General features: G+C 43.1%; 1 protein-coding gene across 4 annotated transcripts in view; it reads left to right on the top strand.

The window, feature by feature from the left end:
* The window catches only part of BFSP1 (beaded filament structural protein 1), a 43,694-nt gene extending 20,974 nt beyond the window's left edge, over positions 1-22,720 (top strand). For all 4 annotated transcript variants that reach the window (XM_045832823.1, XM_045832822.1, XM_045832820.1 and 1 more), the window contains 6 exons: positions 5,057-5,152; positions 8,020-8,112; positions 12,116-12,223; positions 17,357-17,577; positions 19,540-19,625; positions 21,625-22,720. In XM_045832823.1, the coding sequence (XP_045688779.1) occupies positions 5,057-5,152; positions 8,020-8,112; positions 12,116-12,223; positions 17,357-17,577; positions 19,540-19,625; positions 21,625-22,562 (1,542 nt within the window). In that variant the 3' untranslated portion in view covers positions 22,563-22,720. The remainder of the gene's footprint in view (positions 1-5,056; positions 5,153-8,019; positions 8,113-12,115; positions 12,224-17,356; positions 17,578-19,539; positions 19,626-21,624) is intronic.
* Positions 22,721-23,719: the final 999 nt, after the last annotated feature.

Here is a 23,719-nt window from a genome sequence, read left to right as displayed (position 1 = left end):
TCTTTTTAAATTAAACATAATTAACTAGGAATCTTAATGAATTTGAATACTTATTCTTTAGCAGTTTTTGTTGTTTTTTTTAATTTGTTTTTGAGTTGGGCTGCTCAGAGGTTGGATTTGAGGCTGAGTGTAGATACAAACAGCAGGATTTTTTTTAAGCCTCACCTGAGAATTTGTTTCTATTAATTTTAGAGAGGGAGGAAGGGGGTGGTGGAGGGAGAGATACAGAGGAACATTGATGCGAGAAAAAAACTAATTGGTTGCCTCTCGTATGTCGTCTGACCAGGGATGCAACCCACAGCCTTTTGGGATATGAGATGATGCTCCAACCAACTGAGCCATCAGCCAGGACAGACAGAGGCTAGTGGGATTTTTAATGAATTTTTAGCATTTCTATGAGTGGGTTGGCAAGGTTGATTTTTCAAGGGTACATTGGATTCTAGTTATTTCTCTAGACCCTTCCTCAGTAGTAGTTTAGACCAGTGGCTCTGAAACTTCTGTGTGAATTCACATCACCTGTAGTGCATGTTAAAACACAGATTGCTGGGCCCTGATTCCAGAAATTCTGATCCATTAGGTCTGGGAACTGCCAAAAATATAACATTTTAAATTATTTTCCAGGTAGTGTGGTTCAGGGAAGACACTTTGAGAACCACTGACCTCGATCTAAAACACACACCATATCAGGGTTGGAATGTTTCCTAAAACTAGACTATTGACCCAGAGTCTTGATTTGGAAAAATCTAGACGCTCCTGCTGGTGGAGCATTAAAAAGTGCCTTTGACAGCATTCAAAGTACAAAAAAAATACAAGTGTCTGCACATTTCTAAGCTCCACTGCAAACAAAAGAAAACACTTCCAAACAAATTCTTCTCAACATACCAGCAACTGCACATTCCAATGGCACCTACTTACATTTGGGGTTTTCTGGGTCAGTTTATCAGCTGATTGTCTTCAAAGGAAGAGAATGTGCTTGCAGAAGCATCTGGTTTATCTTTCTTTTGAGCACAAATGTCTGGGCTTTTATTATTTCCATGAGCAGTTTTAGAGGGTTGGCTGGTGGGACCTACACATGGTTGTCTTGGCATGATCCTAAGAGGGAGCTGGGAGCAGAATGACTGCTGAGGATGGGTTGGGCAGAGAATTCCCAAACATCTTAATTTTTATCAAAAATTCATCCATAATTGATACATAATTACTTGAGCTGAAGAACAAAATTGGATTTCAACGACCCCCTGTGTTATTGCTAATAAGGGGATCAAATACTCAGAACTTTAGAAACAGAAGGGACCCTAGAAGTCACTGATTCTCAAACTTTGTAAAACTACATCCTTTCACCAAAATATTCTAGAGAAACCAATGTACAGGGCTAAAGCAGAGATGCTTTTCTTAAGGACATGGTGGTGGGACAGGCACCCCACCTACCCAGCAACCCTCTACCCTCAGAGCCCCTTCAAGCAACTCCCTGGAACCTGAGAGCTCTGCAAAATGCAGCTCAGTAACTAGTCTGCCCTCACAGATGGGGAGACTAAGGCCAGACTTCCCAGTCGGTCACGTATTCAAGAGCTAGTTAATGAAAATTAACAGAAGACAATGGGACTAGAATCCGCCTTGGACTTCTCTGTACTAGTCAAGAGTTAAGTACAGAGTTCTTATCCAACCCTCTGAGATACTGAAGGCCAGCTGAGGGACTCACCCATCTCCTGTCCCTCAGTGGCTAAGGGTCACTCCTGGGGTGCTAATTCCCACACTCTGGACTGTGCCTCCTGCAGATCACACACATTCCCATAGCCAGAGAGATACAGGAAGTTGCCAGTGTGTTCAGCATGTCTGAGTGACCTTGGGGGTGGCCCAGGGGAGATGGACAGGGCATATCAAGTGTGGAGGGGCCATCTTTACCCAGAGACACTAGCTTTGTGCCTGTCTCATGGGAGACAGAGGTTCCCTGACTGTCCTGCCTGTACCTGTGTCTGGTACAGATTGGCTCTGGATCTTGTGGTCCTTCCTTCCTTCTGTCTTGTCACCCAGTGTTGGCATCCCTGGTACCCATGAAAAGATTTCAACATCTTCAAAGGAAAGGATTTGGTAACTGTAAATTAGAGTATAGAGAGACTGGGGAATCACCCTGGAGCAGAAACCTGGCCCACTGTGCCTAAAATTAATTCTACAGAGCTGTGTTGTCCAGACTGGGAGCCACTGTCTGTGCATGGTTGGGAGGGATTGAAATGCAGACTATTCAAATTGTGATGTGTCATAAAGTGTAAAATATATGTGTTTTAAAGATCTAGCCTGAGAAAAAGAATATAAACTACTCAGTAATAACTTAAAAATATTGATTACATGATGAAATGTCAATATTTTGGGTATATTGGGTAAAAGAAAATATTAAAATTACTTTCACCCATTTCTTTTTATTTTATTTAATGGATCTACTATAAAATTTAAGATGCCTGAGGCTTGCTGTTTTGGAATAACTTATTTAATTTTTACTTGCATAAATCAATGCAAAAAGGAATACTTTAATATACATTTCTAAAGGTTGCAAGTTAACTGATTTGATCTTGTAGTACTCTTAAGTTCTTTAAGGTAAAGTCAGAGTTCTTTTTAGTAGATAAAATAGCTTCAGAAGTTTGAGTTGGGTAAGGGTTAGCCAGTCCTCTACAATCTTGCTGATGTTTCAGACCATATTCATACAGGCATGTATTTCTTAAGTAATGATCATTTTGCTGTCAACCCTAAAAGTTTATACAGCCTGTTTTATAGATTCCACAAAGTCCTGTATCTTCAATGTTTTAGGTGCTAAGGCAACACTTTGCATGAAAAGTTCATTCAAGGCAGGTGATCCAAGAGTCAGAATCCTGGTATCCTTATTGTCAGCATCAGATGTTCTCATATCTTCTTTCTCCAGTGGTCTTTTATAAGAACAACTAAGGAATCAAGTGTCTTTTGTAAGAGAGCAGTCCAGAGGCCTTCCCAGAACCTAACCCTATTAGTGCAATGGTGGGAGTGTCTCAAAATACCGTAACCAGTCCACATACCTGACTCACTTTACTCTGTTCATGCCGGAGTGGAGAGAATATTAAATATTTTAGCCAAACCATGTATCTACCTTTATTAATGAGAGCTCATTACTAACATCTGCCATGCTTTTTAACAAGTCATTAATAAGTCAGTAAAAATTCACATAGCAAGGCCTCAGGTATTGGCAGGTGTGCATGGGAGAGGTGTATCAGGAGAGTGACAATCTTGAGGAACCCAAGTAATGTTTACCTGTGATATGGAACTGGACCACTGAAGTATTTAAGTCAACTCCAGTCATCATAGCACTATCTTAAGAGCATAAGCAGCTCTTCAACCTAGTTTATCCAAACAGGATCAATGAAAGAAAAATTGGTGTATTAATAAAAAAGTTTGGCAAGAACATTCAACCTTCTCTCATATATGTCATTTCTAACTTTAAAAGAAAAAAATACTGTTCCCCACAGCAATCATTCTTACAAAATGCATTATAGGTACATAGTCTCAGGGTGAGACATAGTCTTTGGGAGAAAATTATTAAATTGAAGGTTTTGATGTTAAGGGAAAACTATTTTTTAGTTTTAGAAACTTAACTCAATGATGATGAGATATAGAACAAGTATAGCTGTAACTTAAATTTTAAGATTATTGGTATGTAACTATACCCTAACTTTGTCACTGTATCAAGGTTTCTCAACCCTGGCACTATTGATATTCTGGAAGGTATGGCTGTCCTGTGTATTGTAGGATATTTAGCAGCATCCTTGGCCTCTACCCACTAGATGCCAGTAGTAATACCCCACCACCCAAGTGGTGACAATAAAATGTCTTCAGGCATTGCCCAATGTCCCTTGCAGGGCAAAAGTCACTCCCCAATGAGAACTACTATTATAGACCAGGTCCAATCAGCTAACCCAATGCCCTTCTAGAAATGCAGAATCTTTAAACATTCCAACATCCGAATTATAGGGGTACCAGGAGGAGAAGAGGAAGAGCCAGAAATTGAAAACTTATTTGAATAAATAATAAAGGAGAACTTCCCCATTCTGGAAATGGGGAAGTTCCCCATTCTGCAAAGGAAATAAACTTCCAGGAAGTCCAGGAAGCTCAGAGAGTTCCAAAGAAGTTGGACCCAAGAAGGAACACACTAAGGCACATCATAATTACATTAACCAAGGTAAAAATGAAGGAGAGAATCCTAGAAGCAGCAAGAGATAAGGAGACAGTTACCTACAAAGGAGTTCCCATAAGACTGTCAGCTGATTTCTCAAAAGAGATCTTACAGGCAAGAAGGGGCTGGAAAGAAGTATTCCAAGTCATGAAAGGGAAGGACCTACATCCCAGATTGCTCTATCCAGCAAAGCTACCATTTAGAATGGAAGGTCAGATAAAGTGCTTCTCAGATAAGGTCCAGTTAAAGGAGTTCATCATCGCTAAGCCCTTATTTTATGAAATGTTATAGGGACTTATCTAAGAAAAGAAGATAAAAAAAAACATGTATAGTAAAATGACAGCACACTCACAATTATTAACAACCACACCTAAAACAAAACCAAAAGAAACTAAGCAAACAACTAGAACAGGAACAGAACCACCGAAAGGGAGATCACATGGAAGGTTAGCAACAGAGGAGTGGGAGGAGGAGAGAATAGGAAAAGGTACAGAGAATAAGTAGCATAGATGATAGGTAGAAAATAGACAGGGGGAGGGCAAGAATAGTATGGGAAATGTAGAAGCTAAAGAACTTAAGACACATAGACATGAACTAAAGGGGGGCAATGTGGGTGGGAGAGGGTGTACAGGGTGGAGAGGAGTGAAGGGGGGAAATGGGACAACTGTAATAGCATAATCAATAAAATATAATTAAAAAAAGAAATGCAGAATCTTCAACTCCTTCCAGAGCCACTGAACAACAATATGCTTTTTAATAAAACTTCAGGTGGTCTGTGGGTACACACACCTGGCCAATTTTACACCCATCTTGGATGCCTTCACTGTGCCCCTGCAGATTCGGATGTGTGACACTTTCTTATTGCAGGAAGCTGATGAAGCCTTACTACATAATCTGCACCTTCAGATTGAAGCCCAGTTTCTGCAGGATGATATCAGTGCAGCAAAGGACATGTACAAAAAGGTAACTATGACTCTTCTGAAGCTCTTCTAGGAAAAAACCCAGTTCAGGTTTGGCTAGGTAGTTGAGGGCACTCATGGCTGAAGAGTGAAACTACTACAGTGGGTCACTTTCGTGTGCTTTACTCCTGAATTAAGTAGGTGATGGGTTGGTTGCTAGACAGCTCTTAGTGAGCCAGACGTGTAGAGGAGGCAATAGTGTGTTTGTGTTGGGTGTGGTGTTGGGAACTAATATCTGTATAGTATACTACAGTTCACAGCATGATTTTTTAAAAATAAATCTGTCTTGGTTAAGCTACAACCTGTTGATTGTTTCAGCTCAAAAATGCAGAAAAGCAGAAAATACAATATAAAGGGTCCAGCACAAATAACACCCCTTTTTTTATTACAAACTCTTTTATTAAAAAATCATAAGCATGTGATTCTGTAACATAACACTATCACACGCAAGCACAACATATGACATTTTAGGTGAAATGTTCAAATTAAAAGTATAAATTATTACACTCATATTATAGCTCTACCAACCACACTGAAGCAGGTGTTACTTTTGCCAGTCCCTGTTTATATGTATTTTAACTCTTCCTCTGAGCCAGTTAATTGAGGGAATGCATGGCATTCAGGAGCCTCCTTTTATGCAATGGTCTTCTCTGCCAGCTTCTTACAGACCTGATTTGTGTGTGGGGGAGCTCTTTGATATACTGAAAAAAATCAAATTCTGGACCTGTGTGATCAGGGCCAAGTAGCTTAACATCTCTGAGCTTTTTTATCTTCAAAATACAAATGACAGACTATCTTTCCTGCATGGCAGTGTGGTTACTTCAGTGAGGCTGACCTGTGGCCACGACCTTTTGGGCTGACCTCTCCAGTGGGCTCTGGCCTCCCTCTAACTGCCAGTATCTGCAGCTCTGCTCTAGGACTTTCTACAGGAAGCAAGGACTGCTCTGTCTCATGGAAAGGGTTGGGAAATTCATGCCTCTGGGAGCAACCTTAGTCAGTGATGAATGTGACTTGCTCGATGTGTCCCCCAGCTCCCTCTTACCTGCTGTTCTGTACTGGTTTCCAGAGATCCACACTGAGTCTGACATGCAGGTGCCCACAGTGGTAACTTAACTGATAGCACACCCCTTCTTGGCTGCCTTCTCTTTCCTGTCTCACCTCCTCACTCTGCTACTCATGTTTACTGGTATCTTTGCCCAAGTAAGTTGTTTGCACTCAGAGTGTTTCCTTAGGGTCTGTACTTAGCTCTAGTTGCTATAACCAAGTACCACAGTTTGAGTGGCTTATAAGCAGCAGAAATTTATTTCTCACAGTCCTGGTGGCTGGGACACCAGAATCAGGGTGCCAGCCAGGTCAGGTTCTGGTGAGAGCTTACCTGGTGAGGCCTTTCCTAGGAGCATGTGTTTTTACCAGGAGCAAGCTCTCTGGTGCTTCTTCTTATAAAGGCACTAATTCCATCATGGATCCCCACCCTCATGACCATCTCTAAATGTAATTATTTCCCAAAGGCCCAACCGCCAAATACCATCTTACTGCATGTTAGGACTTCAGTGTGTGGATTTGGGAGGGACACAACATTGAATGTATAATAGTGTACTTCTGGGGAAACCCAAACTTGAGGCTATGTGATAATTCAGATGAAGCACCTGGTATAACCTGGACCTTGACCAGTGCTCATCAAGCCTAGATTCTTTTCCTGCCTCAGTGTGGACCTGCTTCAGCACGAAGGCAGTCCTCTTGCTTTGCACTGAAGGATGTTCCCGTCCCTTTGGCTTCTTCCAACTTTCCATCAGTCTGGTTCCTCCTCTCCCACCTTCCTGCCTCTGCTCTACTTCCTGGAATCCTGGGAGCAGTGCCTGGGGGCAGTTTTTAGTGGCTCAAAACATTCTTCTGGGCCATTAACAACAACAACAACAATAACAACAACAACAACAACAACATCAAGCATTCACTCTATGATGCTTCCATGCATTATCTCATTGGATCCCAACAGCAGCCTCATGAGATAGTGTCTTAGATCAAGTTTTCCCCATCAGCAGAGCCTAAGGTGGTGATGTGTGTGTGTGTGTGTGTGTGTGTGTGTGTGTGTGTGTGTGTGTGATTGCTGTTTGGGTGGAGAGTACCCAGGAGAAGGGGAAGGAGGAAGCAGAGTAGGATAGTGCAGGGGTAGGAACTGGGCAGGGGCCCAGGCCCAGCTGGATCCTCTGCCTGATGGGGATCTGGATCATGAGTCACATCACAAGGTTGTTCTCTCCTTGAGGCAAGAGTGTAGGTCTTTTGTACTCCTGTGCCAGCTAGTCACTGGCCTGGGTTGGGAATGGGTCCCCATTGGGAGCCTGAACAAGATAACCATTGTCTGGCCCAGGGCAGTGCTGTGGAGGGGGCACAGCTGAGAGACAGTATTAGTCCTCAGCACACAGCTGGGCATAGGTGCTCTTTAGATAACCCACTTTCACAGTACAGCCTGAGTTTGGGAGGTATAAGTAGCTGGCCCAACTGACCAAATTCTGTCCTTTGAAACACTGCCCTGTTCTGGTGTCAGAAAGGGTTCTTTGTACCCTCTGAGGCTTCTTTGTTCTGCATCTCTGCATTTCTTTCATACTCCTGCCTGCAGGGCTCTATGAAGAGCAATAAAGCATTCACTTAATGGAAGGGAAATGGTGAAGTAAATAAACCAAGCCTCAGTTTATTCATCTGCCCTGTTGATCCTGTGAAGATTAAAGGTGTAAAATGCCCTCTGCAGAGATCGTGGCCTGTCCTATTTGTGACAGTGGAACATGTGAAAGCATTCGTCCCTGGAGTCACCTAGTCCTGGGGGGAGAAACTCGGGCAGTGCAGGTTTTAATGAGAATGATTTCTTTCCTCCAACAGAATCTTCTGGAAATTCAGACCTATGTGAGCATTCTGCAGCAGATCATCCAGACCACTCCTCAAGCATCTGCCATTACAGATGGGATGCGGGAGGTAAGAATTGGAACCCAGGCTATAGGGAAAGCATAGCTGGAGATTTTTTTTTATAGCACTGTGGGCCTAGTTCACAGACATCCAGGGAGAGGCGGCAGGTCCAACAGTGTAGAGCTGTGGTGGGTTAACTCCTCCCCACCCTGACTTGACATACACATTGGAAGTTTTCTCTTGTTCTCCTATTCAGACTGTGAACACTTCCCTTTAGACATCTGAGGACATCTAAACTGTGTCCCTGACCATTTTCTTAGGAGTTTTCTCTTGAAAATCCCAGAGTGTTCTTCCTTGTATAGTTGATAGAAATTGCCAGACTGTCCCCCAATGTGGTGGAGCTTGGTGCATCCCCACTGGCAATGTTTGGGAGTTTTTGTTGCTTCGGTCATTTGCAGTGCTGGGTGTGTCAGGTATTTATTTGTTTTTGCTTGTTGCTCTTTTAATAGATATGTGGTGCATCTCACTGTGGTTTCAACTACCTCTCCTAGTGACTAATGATGCTGAACATTTTTTCATGTCCATATTTGCCATCTCTATATCTTCTTTGTTAGAATATCTGTTCAAGTCTTTTGCCCATTTTTAAATTGGGTTGTTTGTTTTCTTATCCCTCTTATGAGTTTGACCATAAAATTTGAATACGGAGAGACTCAAATAATAGTGACTATATTTTCAAGGTCTGGCTCTGCTAATGATTATGCAAGTTTATGGCTTAAAAATGATTGAGAAAAGATAGAGATTATTGAAGCTAAATTTTTAAAAATGAGGATTTGGATGTAAAACATTACTCCCTACATAGTGTTCCACATTCCTTTTCTACTCAGCTCTCTAGCTGCTCAACAGGGTTCTGATGTGTTTTTTCTTAATGAGTTTTAGGGATTTTGTGATATATAATATGATACATTTAAACATACACTGAAAAGGATGCAGATTAAAACAAAATGTCATTTTGTCCTTTTTCCAGAGGTTGTGGTATTCTGGAACAGGGATTTGTGGGTAGGTCAGCTGATAGGGTTCTGTTTTTTTGGAAGGGTGGCTTAGACAGTGCTTCGAGCCCTGCTGGCACCTGGAATTGCCTGGAAGTCTGGCCAGACCATACGCCACCTGTAGAACTAATGGGCTAGTGTAGCTGACTGCTTGAGTTTTAACTTAAATGTTTTAATATCAAAGCTAAAGAAATCCCCAAATTTGCTTTCGAAGATACTTGCCAAGTTTCTCCTAAGGGATAGGAAATTTACTTTTCTGGGCCTTCATTGGAATGTTTTTGTCCACTAATGTTCATTTCAGGTTCTGACTCTTTTCAGCTGATGTAACCGAGGCTGCTGCAAAGGCCTAGAGGAGCCTTTCCTAAAGCCTTAATTTTCTTTGTCAGCAACTTCTTTCCAGATACCTCATTTTTATTTTGCAAACACTTTTTTTCCCTGTAATTCCAAGGTGTTTTACACCAGAACACACTTTAAAAATCATATCATCCTTTCTCTGTAACAAAATTCTTCTAAATTGTGAGGTTATAGAGATTGGACTTCTTCTGAGAGCATCATTCATCATCAGTGTTTATTAGCATCACCCAGGAACTTGTTAGAAATGAATATTTTTCATAAGAATATGCATTTTAGCGAGATCTTTAGGGATCCATGTGCATGTTAAAGGTGGAGAAACAGATTTAGAAAGCATTACATTTTTTTATTAATCTTAGCTTAAAACCTGTGCATGCAGTTAAATGGTGACTTTCAGGTTTGTTTCATTGACTCTTGTTAGTGTCCTAGAAAATGTCTGTCACATTGGCTCAAATGAGGATGTAATTAGTGGTGTTAATTATAGGAACACAGCTTAACTGGTTAATGTGTCAATAAACATAATGTCAGTACCCTCTAACCAGAGGCCACTGGGTACACAACTGTGTTCACATGAAGCTGAGCTCATTTTCCACTGCAGGGAGGATGGGTATATACTGTGGAGACTTGAGGGGCATCCTGTGTGATCTGTGGGGAGGGGTCAGGTAAGTGGGGCCCTGCTCTGTGTTGGGTGCTCTCAGGAAGGGCTGGTCTTCTGACCGTCTTGATAATTTCTATCAAGGCGGTAGAGGAGTGGAGTGTGGCTAAAGCTGTACTTGGTGATTAAGCAGCATCTCTTGTGTCAGTAGGGAGAATGGGCGGTTGGCTGTTTTTGTGGTTGGATAGAGGTCTTTTGGTCTGAGCTCAGTTGTAGTTAGAAAGGGCCTTGTTTCTGTCTTGTTCCTCCATGGGCCCAGAGTGACATCTCTAGATATTGGGGATGGTATTGTTTATAAGTTTATAGTAGGGAGCATCATGGTTTGGCAGTTATTGTCAGCTACCAGCTGACAGCTGGTGGGCTGTCTTCCTTCCTCTTCAGTAATTATCTGAGGGACAACTACATGAGAGGCACCCTGTGGGCAGCTGTGGGGAGGGATGTAAGACAAATAGGAGCTGGGCAGTGAGGAAGATGAGACCAGAGAAGCAGGCAGGACGCTGGAGGGGGGCAGTGTAATGCATTCACACTGGGTTTGCCTCCACCCTGAGGCTGCAGGTCTAGAATTCATGGTGTGGAGTATATATCCTCCATCTACTGATACACAGGAGCACGACGCCCCTTCTGTTCCTAGCCATACTCTTGTCTGCATTGTTGAGGCAGGGAGATGGGGACTGAGACACACAAATAGGACAGACACAAGCCATCAGAGACTGAGAGCCACTGAGAGCCATTGAGAGCATGCATTCCCTCATGCACTAAGCACAGAACTAAGGACACACAGTTGAGAAGGTCCTTCTGTCTGCAGTTAAATCTCAAGTCCTGCCTTCCCCATGGGATCAGGCCACAGGCCCAGACTTTCTCTTCCTCCCTTTAAGCATGTCTGTCTTGCTCTATCTGTCTTCATGTCTATATTGTTGCTCCAGCCACTTTGCAGGGTGTTGGAGAGTAGGGGACTGCTTTAAACGTGTGGCCTTGAACATGGGTGCACTGGGAAAAGACTTGTTTCTGATTTTACCTGGCTGTGAGGCCTCACACTCTGTGTCAGATGGCACTGCTTTTTGAGTAGTCAGGCTTTCATGAAGCAATTTGGACTTTTTCGAATAGACTATGGAGAGGCCTGTTGGAAACAGGTCCCTGCTCTGCAGAGTGTAGAGACATTGAGGAATCCCCTTCCAAGACACTCTATGGAGCATCAATAGGTGGTGCAGCTGCCTCGCCATTTCCCTAGCTTCCCTTGATCCCCTTGACTTCTGCTTTGTGCAGCAGTGACATTTTAGCACAGTAAATGGCTCAGGGCTCAGACTGACCATGCTGTTTGCACAGACACAGAGAACAGAGCCCAGTGAGAAACTGAATACCAAGTTTTCCTTTTGACAGAAGGGAAGGTGCCTTGTCCAGAATCTCTTATCCAGTCTGTGGCAGTACTAGCTCTAAAACACAGGTCTCCCAACACAATCTCTGCACTTCTTACACTCACAGCATTGATAGCTCAGATGTTGCAGACAAAGTGAAAAGGTATTAACAGTGGCCACGGTGGGCCTGTCTTAGTAAGCTTGGGCTGCTGTAACAAATTCAAGAGACTGGGTTACTCAAACAACAGACATGTATTTCTTACAGTTCTGGGGCTGCAAGTCCAAGATCATGGTGCTGGTAGATTTGGTTCCTGGTGTGTACCCACTTTCTGGCTTGCAGATGTCACCTTTCTACCATGTCCTCAGGTGGCCTTTCTGTGGTATAACACAGAGAGAAGGAGCGCTCTGGCATCTTTACTAATAAGGACACTAACTGATCCCATCCTGGGGGCCCCACCTTCAGACTTTACCTAACCTAGTTATCTCCCCAAGGTCCCATCTCCACATACCATCCCACTGGGGGTTAGGGCTTTAGCATATGAATTTGTAGGGGGAGACATAAATATGCAGAATATAACAGGGTCCCACACCATCCTTGCTCCTTTCCTTTGTGAATTTCCTCACTTGTCAAGTGAGTATGAGAACTGAGTCTGGCCTTCTTTGTGCAGGAGAAGCTCCTGACAGAACGAGAGGTGGCTGCCCTGCAGGGTCAGCTGGAGGAAGGCCAGGAGGTACTGTGTCTCCTGCAGGCACAGAGAGCTGAGCTGCAGGCCCAGGTAGGCCCCATATCCTCTTGTCTGCTGCTTCCTGTTGGGCATTCAGCCACACATGTGAATCAGGCTCTACAACATGTTTTATTCAATGTTGGTGCATGCACAGAAGTACACTCGTATTCAGTTCAGTGATTCTCAGAAACTTAACACACCTGTGTGCCCAGCACTTATAGCTGGAAAAACACCCTGAATAATGACCAGTTGCCCTGCTGTGCCCTGGACTGAGGGGTTTCTCAGGGATGCAGACTGGAAAAGTTCTGGGCAAATGGAGACAGCGGTCACACTAATTCCGGCCCCTCAGAGGGTCCCCTGGCAACCCCTCACCTACCAAGGGTAAAGCCATCTGCATAATCTCTCTGCCTTTTTCCTAGTTTAAACTTAAACTTGTTTTAAAAAATAAGAAGAAATAGACACATGTTGGGATTTTTATCCTACACTTCCTCAGATCTGTGCTCTTTGTTTCTCTTCTCATGATGAAACATTTCCCCTTTGGGTTTTGATTACAGACCTAGGAACGGGTATTTGTGTCAGTATTTGCTCTGTTCAGAATTTGTTAGTAGAAAGTTCACAATTCCACCCCTGCCTTTTATTTGGGTGAATCTTATTTTGAAAACTGAATTCAACAGAAAAACTCAGTCCTGTTTTTGTGGTACACCATTTTGGTGACTTGGTAGTGCTTGGTTTCTTCTGAGATCCTGTAAGGGTACAGAGAAAGGGTGTGTGTGTGTTGTGTGTATTGTGTATATATGGTATGTATGTATAATGTATACCTGCACGTGTATGTGTGTAAATGTGTATGTGTATCTATGTATATGTACATGTGTGTATGTATGCACACATGTGTGTGAGAAGTCAGAAGGATTGACTGGAATTAAAAAAGAAATTGACAACACCGGACTAAGATAGTAAAGAAATAAAAAAGTGCATGGCAAGTAAAAAGGTAGGATTTGTTTTGCAAAACCTTGTTTTAAATATGTATGTGTATTTAAATGTATATATTTGTTCAAATTTACACATGTATTTGTATGGTATGTATGGTTCATGATGTAAAATGTGTTGCTTCCTGTGGCCCTGGTCATAAAGATGAAAACCACTGTTTCAGATTCTGAGAAAGGTGAGAGCCCAGCCTAATGTGGTGAAGTCTAGTTCCAGGGCAAAAGAATGTTTCTTTCTCTATGTACATATGGATAGTTGTTGAATATATAAATAAAACATTTAATAAAGGATTAACCGACTTTCTGAGAATATGAAACAAAACTCTGGTTGATTACCTGTCCTCACCTGTAGTTGCTGCAGAAAGACTTACTCATTTCACTCTGATGTTTTCTTTTCTGTGCTGTGCCCCCACACTGGTGGTCTAGTGGAGCCCCTGGACCCCTTCTCAGGAAAATATTAAAGGCATATAATAACAATAAAGTAGATATAATTAAAAGGAAACTAATGATATTGAAACAGTTATCAAAATAGTGCCAAGTCATATCTTATATAATGATACATGTGCTTATATTAAATACAGTAGTTTCTCCTTACCTGTGGTTTTACTTTCCACTATTTCAGTTGTATACAGTCATTCAACTGTGGTTAAAAATATTAAGTGGAAAATTCCAGAAAAAAACAACTTGTAAGTTTTCAATTGAGTGCTGTTCTGAGTAGTGTGACAAAATCCTGTGCCATCCCTCCCTCTCCCACCCAGGATGTGAATCATCCCATTGTCCAGAGTCTCCAAACACTGTAAGCTCTCCATCCATTAGTCATTTAGTAGCTGTCTGGGTTATCAGATACACTGGCTTGTTATCACAGTGCTTGTGGTCAAGTAACCATAATTTTACTTCATTGTGGTCCCAAAGCACAAGAATAGTAATGCTGGCAATTTGGATCCATCAAAGAGAAGCTGTAAAGTGCTTCCTCTAATTGAAAAGGTAAATGTTCAGTACTATCTGTGGTTTCAGGCACCACTGGGGGTTGTGGAGTGTATCCCCTGGTGGATAAGGGGGGACTCTGTAGCAAACTCTAGCAGCGGATCTAATGAAACACAGGTTGTATTAGTTTTCTCTTTCTGCCATAATGAATTACCACAAATACAGGGACTTAAAACAGTACTTCTTAATCTCACAGTTCTGAAGGTCAGAAAAGACTGGGCAGGCTTGATTGTTCTCTCTGCTCTGGGTCTCACAGGCTGAAATAAAGGTGTTGGCCTGCCTGGACCCCTTATCTGCAGGATCTTGGGGAGAATTGCTTCCAGTGTCATTCGGGTTGTTGGCAGAATTCAGTTCTGTGTGCCTTTAGGACTGAGGGCCCTATTTCTTCGCTGGCCTTTGGCTAGGAGTTCTTCTAGAAGCCATGCACATTCCTTGGCTATGGCCCCCTTCATCTGGAAAGCCATGGTGCCATGAGTCTTTCTTGTGCATTTAATCATTCTGACTTCTGCTTTTTAAGGGCTCATGTGATTAGAAATAGCTAGAATAATCTTTGTATTTTTTAACGTCAACGGATTGATTAAGCACCTTAACATCTGCAAAGTCCCTTTTGCTGTGTAACAAACATATTCATGAAGGTGATACTAAGGGGCAAAGGTCATGGGGACTGAAATTTTGCCTAATCAGCTTTAATTAAAATACAGATGTGTCTGGGCCTACCCAAGAGTTTCTGACTCTGTAGGACTGGGGTGTGGCCCAAGAATTTGCATGTCTGTTTCTGGGTGTTGCTGCTGGTCCAGGAACCACACTTGGAGACCACTGAAGTAAGGTGGGTACCAGATTGGGTCAGAATCTTCTACATCTGGTCTACCTGAGTGTGTGGTTTGGGCCTGCCACAGCCTTAGTCAGGAGGTGTTCATGGCTGGCTTTCTGCCAATTTAAAAAAGATTTTAGTGGCTTTACAAAGTAGTAACTCAATTGAGTGCTCAAAGACAGATTTGGTGGTGTGGCCAGCTATGATTGCCAGACTTGGTTGGTGGGGACAACCCGTTGCAGCCTGAGGGCTCCAACTGGGCAGGGCTGTGGCAGCTGGTTCTGCCTACAGTTAGGGCATATGATGCTTCCAGAACCTTCCATAGAGGCAGCCTCATGGTGAGGTCTCTGTACCAGCAGCATCAGCATCACTTGGGAACATGATAGAACTGCAAATTCATGGACCCATCCCAGACCTTCTGAACCAGGAGCTCTGTGCTGGGGCCCAGCAAACTCTGTTTCAATAGGCCCTCTAGGTATTTGTACAGGTTCAAGTTTGAGAACATTAGTCCACAGGATGAGAGAAAGCACCCATCCCTTTGGGGATGGCACTTCTTATAGGGCAGGTGCTTCTGGTTTCCTGAATTGCAGTGACTGAGAATTTCCTCAACAGGAAAGGGAAAAAAATGTCACTTGTTACTTGGAAAGTGTGAACCTCCAAGCTAGTAGGATATATTCTCATTGAAGTCCCTTAGCACCACCTAGTGGTAGGCATAGTAAGATCGTAAGACTATGTAATTAGTAAACTGGATTTGTTTTGTTTTCTTAAAAAAAACAACAACAACAAAAAACGATCTTGGACCCAAAGGAGTCTAGGACCCTAAGAAGACTGAAGCAGAAGGTTACTCCACCAGATGGGGCTCACTGCGAGGTGCTGTCCTGGGCCCCTGTCTACCCCTGCTGTGCAAAGGCAAGCCCATAGCTGTGCTTGAACACTAAATCTTTCATTGAACCTTTACTGCCAAGCTTAGGATGAAGTTCAAGTTGCCACATGGCCCACACTGTCCACCTGCCTGTCTCTGGCATTCACTTGCCTGCTCTTCTCCAAGGAGCCCTGGACTGGCTGTGGGCTGCTGTCTCTTCTCTTCTGCTCCTCTGCCTCTCTGACTCCTGCAGTTTCTGGCACCTGCCCTTTGCTCATCACTTCTCTTTCTGGAAATCCCTATTCCTCTTTAGTACCCAGGACCAGTTCCACCACCTCCTGGAAGCCTTCTCTGAATTCTTCAGTGCCACAGGACCTCTCTGTGTGCTCCATGATGCTCTGGGCATATCTTGGTGCCTGAGCTGCCTTCCTCACTGGACTGCGGCCTCCTACAAGGAGGGTCCATGTCTCATTCTCCAACAGACAGGCTGGTGCTGGATGGTGTCTGATTCCTGTGCTGAGGTTGTTCACATCAGAGACATTGCCTTAGCCCCCTTGGGGCTGGTGAAAGTGGGGCTCTTACTATTTTTCCTAAACACCTCTCCTTCTGAAGAATAGTTTAAATGACTGAGCTATAAAGACCACGTTGATGTGGACGTAAGTCCAGTTTTATAAACCTGGTCAGCACTTCTTCGGACTGTGGAATTCTGGTTTACTTAGGCAGAACCATGCAGAGTACCAGTGCTGGTCACAGATTGGAAGTTTTCTGCAGAGCCTCCCTACCAGGGCAGGTGATCCTCTTACCAACTCCATCACAGGACAGCCAGCAACCAACCACCAACTCATGAGATAGACGAAAGATCATGCTTGTTCTGATGGTACAAAGATTATAGATGACATTTTTCTAGTTTCTAATTTCCCAATTTGTGACAACACTTAGCTATCCTATTTATGGTTTAAAAGTTTGCTAAGTGAACACACTTAGGGAGGGGTCTGATGGGGTTCTCCCTGAATCACCTGTGTCTTCTGTGAGAGCAGGCTGGTGATGCTTGCCTGTCAATCTGTGGGAAGGGGGAGTTTTCCCTGGGCCTTGGAGTGTGTGTGTGTGTGTGTGTGTGTGTGTGTGTGAGAGAGAGAGAGAGAGAGAGAGAGAGAGAGAGAGAGAGAGAGAGAGAGAGAGAGAGAGAAAAATGCATACTGCTTGCCTACAGCTAGGAGGATGCCTAGGCAGCAGGGTCCATGATTTCCAGAAGTGTCTCAGCCTGTACAGGTGGGTCTGAATCCCACTACCTATGTACCTCAGTTTCCTTATGTGTAAAGTGGAAATAACAACTGCCTTTGGGTGCTGATGCAGGTGTAAAGAGAGGGAGCTCAGTTTGCACATTCCTCTTTGGCTTAATGATTCCAAAATGATTCCATTGCTGATGAGAAATAAGCAAACAAAATACATAAAACTTGACATGCTGAGTCCAAATGTTCCCTGTCAAGTGTGGGTCTTAAATGAGAGGATGTGATGCATTTTCTTACAACTGTCTTTGCCCACAGACAGCAATGCTGGAACAAGCTATTAAAGATGCTCATGAGTGCTATGAAGATGAGATTCAGCTGTATAATGAACAGATTGAAACCCTGCGGAAGGAGATTGAAGAGACTGAGAAGAGCCTGGAGAAGTCTTCCTGTGACTGCCGGCAGCTGGTGGTCATCCAGCAAACCCTGAAGAATGAGCTGGACCGGTATCATCGGATCATTGAGAACGAAGGCGACAGGTGTGGTCACTAGGGGCACAGCCGAGAGGTTGCCTTTTTCTCCATGCTGCTTACTTACTTGTGCCACACATTCTTGCTGAGTGTCTCCTGTGTGCCAGTTCTAGGCAGTGGAGATATAGCAGGGAGTGGAACACAAAAATTCACGACCTCATGGAGATCAAATACAGATGATGAATGAATTTGTAATGGGAAGGATGACCTATGACAAGAGCTGTGAAGGAAATTATGACAGGGAAGAGGGAATGGAGATGGAGTGATGGCGGGACTGTTTGAAATCTTGAGTTGGGCAGTCAGAAAAGGCCTCATGGAGAAGGCTACTTTTTGCATGACAGGTCTCTGGGGACATAGTAGATAGGGAGACCAGGAGTGTTTAAAGAGATGCTGCAGATGAGGTTCCTAGCACAGTGCCTGGTACTTCACAAGTGCTTCGAGGTGTTGGTGTTATTCCTGCTACTGCAAGCATGACTTTTACCACCTGGTTGGGTCTGTAAGGTGGCCATTAGTATGCTATCTGGTCTTGTCCATAATGGAGCTGTGGCTTGAACTCTACTCACTTGAGGCTGGGAAATAAATATCTGTCTATCTCTACCTTTGTCTCTATGTAACTGTACATCATCTACATCTAAATTTATATCTGGATCTACACCATTTACATGTATGTGTACATTTATGCCCACATCTACATTACCTACATCATCTACATCCATGTCTGTATCATCCACACCTATACCTATTGATATATCATCTATATCTATGTGTATACCTACACTTAAACTTACATCTGCATAATCTACATCTATATCATCTATTCTTATACCTACATCTATATTATCTATATGTATGTCTAAACACTACATTATCTACATATGTATCATCTATATTATCTACAATCAGATCCTCTTAGTCTATACCTATACCTACACCTGTATCTACATCATCTATGTGTGCATCTGCACCTACAACTACATTATTTACATTTACAACTATATTATCTATACTTACATCATCTCTACTCACACCTAACATTAGGGAACACGACTTCATATAAGACTTCTGATTCTCTACTACGTTGTGATTCTTTGATTTGTTCTTGTTGATATTTTAGAGTGAATTAAAATAGAAGCACCCCAAAGTACTCCACAAGGAATGGTTTTTTCTTTTTTTCTGGGTTTTCTGTCTTGGCTGTGAGTACTTGAATTTTTAACAGGAAAGCAAGGCTTTTTTTCTCTCATTATGATCAATATATCCTGCATAATTCCAAATTATATTTTCATCACAGTGAATGCTTTATGCACACATTTATGAAAAGAAGTCTTGAACAGGTGTTTAAATGTTGTTGTGAATATTTTTGTTTTGGAGGTAGAGCTTCACAATAAGGTAACTGGATATACCTTTTGTTGGTTTGTGTATAACTTCTAATTTTAATATACTGATTTCAGATTGATAGGAGTGTTGCGAGAATAAAACAAGGAACTCCTGAATACTCTTTACTCAGATTCACCAGTTGTTTATATTTTATCTCAATTGCTTTATCTTTTTTCTCTTTATTTATATATAATGCATATTATTTAAAAAAAAAACAAATTGGAAATAGCATACCCTGGTTGTTCTAAATAGTTCAGCCTGGGATGACCACTGTTTTATTTAAAAAAAAAAAAACAATAACAGCAGCAACAACAAAAAAACCCTGTTCAACATAGAAGTGACGTTTGAGATTATAAGCAATCCCTACTTTACAATTTTTCTGTGTGTTTCACAGTTTATGACTTGAGCTCAAAGAAACAATTATTTCCTTTACATCCTCATCCAGTGTATAAATGGGTATGTGGTTCACCAGAAGTTTGATCTAGAGAAAGGTTTTCTCCTTTTTGCCCATATTAGAGGGCCACTGTTAACCCCTAACCATCTGTTGGCTTGATGAATTAAAGATGGTGACCACCTCTTTCTGGTTCTTTCTGCTAGGCTGAGCTCTGTCTTCATGGAAACACCTGTCACTCTCTTCACTATGGGCCATGGAGTTTCCTGTAGCCCTCAACCTGGTGGGAAAGGTAATGCTCCCCAGCCTGGCTTCTGCTGTTTTCTGCTCTTGAAAAAATGGAACAAAATTAGGTGGCTTTCTTCCTGAACTTAACATTCATGCTTCCTTCTAGTCTACCAGGAAATTAAACACTTTTAGATGGGGTTTCCTTCTCCCTCTCTCTGATGTACTCCTACAGGTGCTAAGGGACTGAGCCAAAAAGTTCACAGGAGGAAAATCTGACTGGGGGACGGACCACCCTGGGAATGCCATCCCCAAATAGGAAGCAGAGTACATGCTCAAAGATTGCTCATTTTCTTTTCTGTTCACAACTGAGCAGAGGTAGCTTGGTTGGCAAGTGTGGCTTTTACCTTCAGCATTTGGTCCTTTGGGGATGGTTTCGCCTACCTGTGGGATGTCTTCTCACAGCTAAACCTCCCCAGTCCTGAACTAACACAGTGTTCTGGGAGAAGAGAAGGTGGCAATGTTAGTTTTCCATTCTTAGAGTGCCTTCAGGTCCCTGTGTCTCAGAAAGCTCAGAGAGATTTGTGGAAATGAGGTTTCAGAGCTAGAAAAATCAGAACACTGTCAGAAAGGTCAGCAGTTCCTAGTCCCCATATACCCAAGGCCAATGCCAGGGCTGCATGGCCTATGCACATGGTGCTATACTCACAAGAATTCCTGCACTGGGCTTACTTCTCTGCTATTGGTGTCTTGACATTCTTAATCATTTTGAAGAGGGGGCCTGACTTTTCCTTTTGTATGGGGCCCTAAAATTCTGTAGCTGGTCCTGCAAGCACCCCCTTCTTCAATATTTGCTCTCCGCTGGTTCTCTTTGATGTGACCTTTTCTGTATCCCTTCATTCATTCCTATGGCTTCATGGCCCCTCCTGCCATTTCCTGTTCACTCTGCCCTCTCACCATAAGTCACACTAGATGCCCTTACATTGCCTTAGTCCTCTGCTGAACAGAGGGAGGGGATGGAGAAGATCTTTGGGATGAACAAGTTAAAAAAAAATCATTGCCCTGGCTGGTGTCACTCAGTGGATTGAGTGCCAGCCTGTGAACTGAAAGGTCTCTGGTCTGATTCCCAGTCAGGACACATACCTGGGTTGGGGGCCAGGTCCCCAGTAGGAAGTGTGGGAGAGGCAACCACACATTGATGTTTATCGCCCTTTCTTTGTTCCTCTCTTGCCCACCCTCTCTAAAAATAAATAAATAAATAAATAAATAAATAAAATCACCATGTGAGTGAAGCAGAAAAGCCTCATGGATGAGGCAGGGTCCTATTTTGTATGTTTTCTTAAACTTTTAGTTTTTCCTTTTAGCTAGTCTGAGGAAATAAATATGGCCTTGGTAATAGGGGGTTCCTATTAGTTCTTAATTTAATAGCATTGCTTCCCCTTTTTACCCTGGCTAAGGGGATGCTAATTAAGGGGTGGTCACATTTATTTAGCTTGGGATACATGTGGAACAAGAGATTGTGGATTGATATGATTCCCATGCCTGAAGCCACTTTGGATATGTTAGAGGCCCAGACAGTTCTGCTGTCCTCTCTTCTTTGGGGAAGTCCAAGGTGGGAATAATTTTATGGAATAGATTTACATCATCTAGTCAAGTAGCCACTACAAGAAGGGGTCTGGGGTGGGGAGGAAGTGTTGCTCTCACCAAGTATTTTTTCAGCAGAATCATGTATCTCAGCAAGTTGTGCCTGGTGGGATGGGAACTGTGAGAGTCAGAACAAGCAGCATCTTCACTTTTTTCTACAAGCCCAGAGGGGTCAAGTGACTTGTCTAAAGTCACACAATTGGTTGCAGAGCTGGGTCATTAACATGGGCCATGGATGTTACAGATCTATACCTCTTTCCCCATGGCTTTGCTCCATAAATAGTAAACCCATCCCAGTGCTGGGCATTGGTCTCTTAGACAGGTAGCATAATTTTCAATGCACACATTTTCTTTCTTTTTCATTACCATTGTATTTGATTCATTGCCTATTTATTTTTAAATTTTATTTATTTATTTTTAAGATCTCACCAGGGCTGTGCAGGATATAACAACAGCAAAACCAAGACAAAGAGGCCTCCCCAAGAATGTTCCAAGGAAAAAGGAGATTATAGCTAAAGACAGAGTAGATGAAAGTTTGGAAGGTGTACCACTGAAAGGTCTGGAAGACACAGAGCTGGTGCAGGTGGTAGTTGAAGAAGAAGGAGAATCTAAGCTTGAATCAGGGGATGAAGAAGCAAGTCCCCCTGCCCCAGAAGGGACTCCAGAGGATGTGCCAGATGGAGGGCAGATAAGCAAAGCCTTTGGGAAGCTCTCCAAGATGATCAAGGAGAGAATGAGAAGCCCCAAGGAGCCTGAGCCCACAGCTGACCTCTACACTAAAGGGCGGTACGTGCTAGTCATGGGGGATGCCAGTTATATGGACCCTGGATTTTGTTCATTGGCTGTCCCGACCAAGGGTAGAGTACTTGTTTCCATTGAGGACAACTCTCTGCATCATGACAGTGCTGTGGAGCCCTCTCCCAAGCAGTCTCAGCCCCCTCTGGAGGATGGACAGGGGAGTTCATGCCCACCCAGTCAGCATACTGCAGACAATGAGATAAACAGTGAAGAACTGAAAGGTCCTGGGGAGAAGCATGGCAGTCAGAATGAGGAGGAAGGGCCCAGGAAGCCTTGTCTTGTGGTCAAACCTGGCCCAGAGGAACCATCTGCACCCCCACCACAAAGGCCTGGGGCGAGCCAGGGTGGATTTGAAGGTCAGGAGGATAGGAACAGCAGCCTGCAAGAGAGAAGCCCTCCCAGGACTTTGGCATATGAGAAGGTGGAAGTGATGGAATCCATTGAGAAGTTTTCAGCTGAGAGCATTCAGACATATGAAGAAACCACTGTAATTCTGGAGACCATGATTGGAAAGACAAAGGCAAACAAGAACCTGGGAGACCAGGGCTCTCACAATGCCTAGGCTTATTGGAGAAATGTCTCTGGGCCACGCTGTACGGGAAGTGCTTTGATGTTGTAGAACAGATGCTAAAGAGTGAAGGTTCCCGTTTGGATTAGACCATAGTTGGCCTGTTTGGTATTGCCAAGGAAGCCTTAATTAAAAAGTGTATTTTGCTTGCATGTCATTTGTCTAATTAACAAGGGCCTTGGGAATGTAGGTGGATCAACCATGCTCAGGACAGGTCGGTCTGTTAAATGGCAACCAAACCATGCTCATTTAGGAAAGAGACATGCCCTTCCTCATGGTTTTCTGAGACTCATTAGAGACTCAGACAGTGCCTGGATTTCACACAGAAAATGCTAGTTAATGGCAGTGGCTCATTTTCATTGTATTTCAAGCCCAAGCACATGCTCATGTGGAGGAATGTGTTGTTAGAGGTAAAATGATTGACGTTATCTGTCATAGTTTGGGTTCCCCTAGAAGCTAATCCTGAAGCAAGGCTTTGAATGTAGTTTCTTAGGGATATGATCTAAGGAAGTACCCATAGGGCAGTGGAGAGGGAGACAGGGAGAGAAGGCTGCCAATAAGAGCTGTGCTACCAGGTTGGTTAGCACTGTGGGCAGCTAGCTGGAGCTCAGTCCCTCCTGAGGGACTCTGGGAGATGACATAGACCATGTGCCACAGAGCTATCCTGTCTGAGGGGTGAGGGAGTGGGGTTTTCATCCAACAGCTTCTGTTAGCCACTGGGGAGGGCTGCTCCCAGAGGGTTAACATGCAAATACATGGAAATGGAAAAGGTCATGGGGATATAAGCAGGACACCAGTGTTGTCTGCCATAGCATATGTTCCAAATGTCCTTTTGTCTGACTTCAAATTTTCTCATTCAGAGATTACAATCCTAGGTCAAGTTTCAAAAGACAAAATCAAATGTCACCTCATAGTTTCTTGTTTGGAGTTAATTTATCCAACAAGCATTTATTGAGCATATACTATGTGCCAGACAGTGTGCTATGCTGATAAGGGGAGACTTACTGATTTATTAATAATGATCATAATAAGTAAGCTGTGATGTAACTGTCTGTGCACTGTCTGTGTACATATGCACACACGCACACATGTGCACACAGGGGCCTACTGTGTCATGTCCCAGGAAATGGAAATTACTCTAAATCAGAATA

This window comes from Phyllostomus hastatus, unplaced genomic scaffold (genome assembly GCF_019186645.2).
Source record: "Phyllostomus hastatus isolate PE091 unplaced genomic scaffold, TTU_PhHast_1.1 phas_contig_17, whole genome shotgun sequence".
Classification (NCBI taxonomy): Eukaryota; Metazoa; Chordata; class Mammalia; order Chiroptera; family Phyllostomidae; genus Phyllostomus; species Phyllostomus hastatus.
The sequence above is the reverse complement of the archived record's forward strand: the minus strand, read 5'-3'. Positions and strand labels throughout refer to the sequence as shown.